The sequence below is a fragment of the Prionailurus bengalensis genome, chromosome B3 (genome assembly GCF_016509475.1).
Source record: "Prionailurus bengalensis isolate Pbe53 chromosome B3, Fcat_Pben_1.1_paternal_pri, whole genome shotgun sequence".
Lineage (NCBI taxonomy): Eukaryota > Metazoa > Chordata > Mammalia > Carnivora > Felidae > Prionailurus > Prionailurus bengalensis.
In genome coordinates, this window is record NC_057355.1 from 65,149,556 (window position 1) to 65,152,717 (window position 3,162).

Here is a 3,162-nt window from a genome sequence, read left to right on the forward strand (position 1 = left end):
ACATGCTTTCCTGACAGGAAGAAAGGACGGAGGAATAAGCAGGCTTGGATGGATTAGTGAGTGGGCTAGAGTAGCCAAAGAAGTGAGTCTCCTGGTGCATGATTAACATAGACCCATCACATCATTAGCTCTGAATATGCCCAGCAAAAACCCTTTGCCTCACTTCTAAAATGCCTAGAAGTGTGCACTCATTAGTGGACTGGACACCCGCCTACTTATCTGCCTCTGGAGCATCCGGGCATTCTTCCACCCAGAACAAGTGGGGGGTGAGTTAGGAGGAGGAGGGGGGGAGCCTTGGAAGTCACAAGTGAGTCATGATGGTAGGAAAAGGATGTCTTACTGAGCCAACGCAGAAGGAGCTTCCTAGAAACATCGTGACAGGCCCCATAAAGCCCACGGTTTGCTTCTAATTACAGCATGCCCACATTTGAGCATTTTCACAGTCTTCCCATGGCAACAACGGGGTTTCTGAGCAAGAGGACTTTGACTCAAATGTGCTCTCTGCTTCTAATAGTGGGATCTGGTTGGACTTTCAGAAAAGTTATTTTTGCAATTTTACAAAGGAATTATTATTGGCTTGCCTATGCCTATTAACACATCCATAAACTGGAGTTCAGCACATTGTACTATACAAAAAGGGCAAACTGAGCTACATAAAATTTAAAAAGATATTTTTAAAGGGCAAGATGAACAACACGAAATCAGAAAAAATAGAGTCCTCAAATAAGTGGAATCTATTTCTCTCCTCAACTTGAGGCAAATGGCAAATTAACAATGACAAAACTAATTTAAAAAGCAACTTCGAAAGGATGCTATAAATGACTCGGTTATAGTATTATTGTCTATACTTCTTGATTCTATTAGACAATGACCACTCTTCCTGGGGACAGTCATCAAGTACGACATGGGCTTTTGAAAAAAAAATCAAGCTATGTTCCAGGGTGAATTTAATATCACAGTATTTTCTTCTCTTCAAAAACCTTTGAAAATTGCTAATTCTGGAAAACTTGTTAAGGCCAGCTTTTAATTACATCCCAGCTCTTGATCATTTTAGGTAAAGAAACATTTTATTTTTATCCACCCATTCTTTTCCACTGTTCATTATTTAGATACCAGAGAGGCTAGTCAGGACCTGGGAGGCTGAAGGTAAAACTTTTTCGTTCTCCAGTAAAACAGATTCCAGGCTTGATTAAGTAGATCTAGGGGAGATCGTCAGGGAAGAGGGATTTCCCAGGCTACCCTGGAGATGGAGCTGAGAAACAGCGCTTGCACCTGCTTGGAAGCAGCGTGGGGCTGACTGGGAATTTTTTGTAACATTTGTAAGAGCTGGCATATGTGGCATTTAGAAAAGGAAGAGAAGTACTGCCTATCCATTTTTGCAAGATTATCAGATGAGGCTTCACTCTGTAAATCTCAGCAGTTACGAAAGTTGGCGTGGTTTTTAAACCCCACCACAGGAAGTAGGGATGATCAGAAAACATGTTGGCAGTGTTTTGAAATTTTCCAGAAGTATGAGAGATTCTCTTTTGTATAAAAAATAATGACCTCAGGTTTAGTAACTTCTTAGGAAACAATGAAGACCGAAGATAAGCACTTTCCTCAATACCTCTTACTGTCTTCAGATAAATGCATGAAATTTTATAGGATTAATTCAGGAAGTTATTACAGCTATTTTATGATAAATTAAGTAATAATATGTGCAAATTTTCTTCTCAATTTTTAGCATATTTGATTTTTTTTTTAAGTTTCAGATATTTATTCGCGTAAACACCAACACAATACATCAACACGACTTCGTGCATTCAGAGGGGAACTATTTCCTGGATAAGTGGAAAATTGCGCGGATGGCTTCTGGAGAACCTTCATTCTAAGCAGCTTTATAGTGAAACATTGCATTTAGAAGTCTGGACCTTCTTTCTTCAGTTTGCTATAATTTACATTCACTGAGTAGAATTTGTATTGATCATTGGGACCCAGTTTGTTCCACGGTTCTGGGTTATTCTTCCTGTCACAACTGACATCTGGATTGAACAACGCCAGGAGCAAGACATATAGTGCTGCTCCAGTACCTCCTGCTCCAATAAATATGAAGAGGGGGATCAAGCTCGGATGCTTCCTGGCCTGACTGAACACCTGGCGTAACATGGCTGCAGCAGAGGCCTCCGCTCCGGGAGAAGAAAAGATCAAAACTGCAAGGCCGGGCACTAAGTAGTCCCTGCACCTAGCGTGAACGGACGTCCAAAGTCACCCGTATTTGCTTACTTTTATAATAAAATATCTTTTACCAAAAGTGGGACAAAATATCAACTAAAGAGAGCAGTAGTGCTTTGAGGAAGGATCTAAATATGTTGTGGATGTTGTAATTTTGATTAAAGTAATCAATGGTTTGGGGGACAGCAAAATATAACAGCAGTTAATTTTTATTTAATTTATATGTCATACTATGTGCCAGGCACTGTTTTAAGGGCTTAAAAAATTGCCAGTTGTAGTTAATTCTCACAACTACCTCCACCCCCATTTTACAGATGGTAAAATTGAGGCACAGAGAGGTTCTGTAACTCTCCTTAGGTCACCGGATAGTAAGTGGAGGAGCTGGAATACAAATCTGGCAGCCTGTCTCTTGAGTGTCTTGAGTTCGCAATTGCTATGTGATATTGCCTCTTTGAAAATTGACCAAGGGCCCTTATAGAAAATAGAGCAACTTAGAATGTGTTCAAAAGCCTCAAACTCTTGAAAGTAAGCCCCTAACTCAGCCAAGCACTTTCTATAAAACAGTCAGTCTGAGGAATATTCTCCTTGAGTCGGTATGAGGAGCTCTTTGGTGTGACTGTAGAGTACTTGTCCGTGACACATCACTTGAATGAGTTGTAAGACAATAAAGGCCATTAGATGAAATGTTCACCTTAATCAACTAAAATATTGTGCCTATGAAGTGTCACAAAGCTGCATTTCCTATCTGTAAGGAACTTGTGCTTTGATAAGACAAAGGCAATTATTGACATTTGGTAAGCCTTTATTGCAAAGCTGCTATCTAGAGAGCATATAAAGATAAACAAGCCCTGCTTCTTACTTCAAGGTGGGGCAGCCTGGGTGGGGAGATGGCGGATCACCATGGGGTGTGTTTGATGCCATAGTAGGTGAAAGAGAAGGATGCCGTGAGAG

General features: G+C 40.5%; 1 protein-coding gene across 1 annotated transcript; it reads right to left on the reverse strand.

Annotated features, from left to right (window-relative positions):
• Nucleotides 1-1,840: 1,840 nt before the first annotated feature.
• Nucleotides 1,841-2,230, reverse strand: LOC122467851 (cytochrome c oxidase subunit NDUFA4-like). The gene has a single exon (XM_043554436.1). It carries the CDS (start codon nucleotides 2,143-2,145, stop codon nucleotides 1,897-1,899), a length of 249 nt encoding a protein of 82 aa, XP_043410371.1. The 5' UTR covers nucleotides 2,146-2,230; the 3' UTR covers nucleotides 1,841-1,896.
• Nucleotides 2,231-3,162: the final 932 nt, after the last annotated feature.

Bases quoted from the DNA above. Each gene is read 5' to 3' on its own strand.
- LOC122467851 (XM_043554436.1), bottom strand. From the start codon at position 2,145: ATGTTACGCCAGGTGTTCAGTCAGGCCAGGAAGCATCCGAGCTTGATC.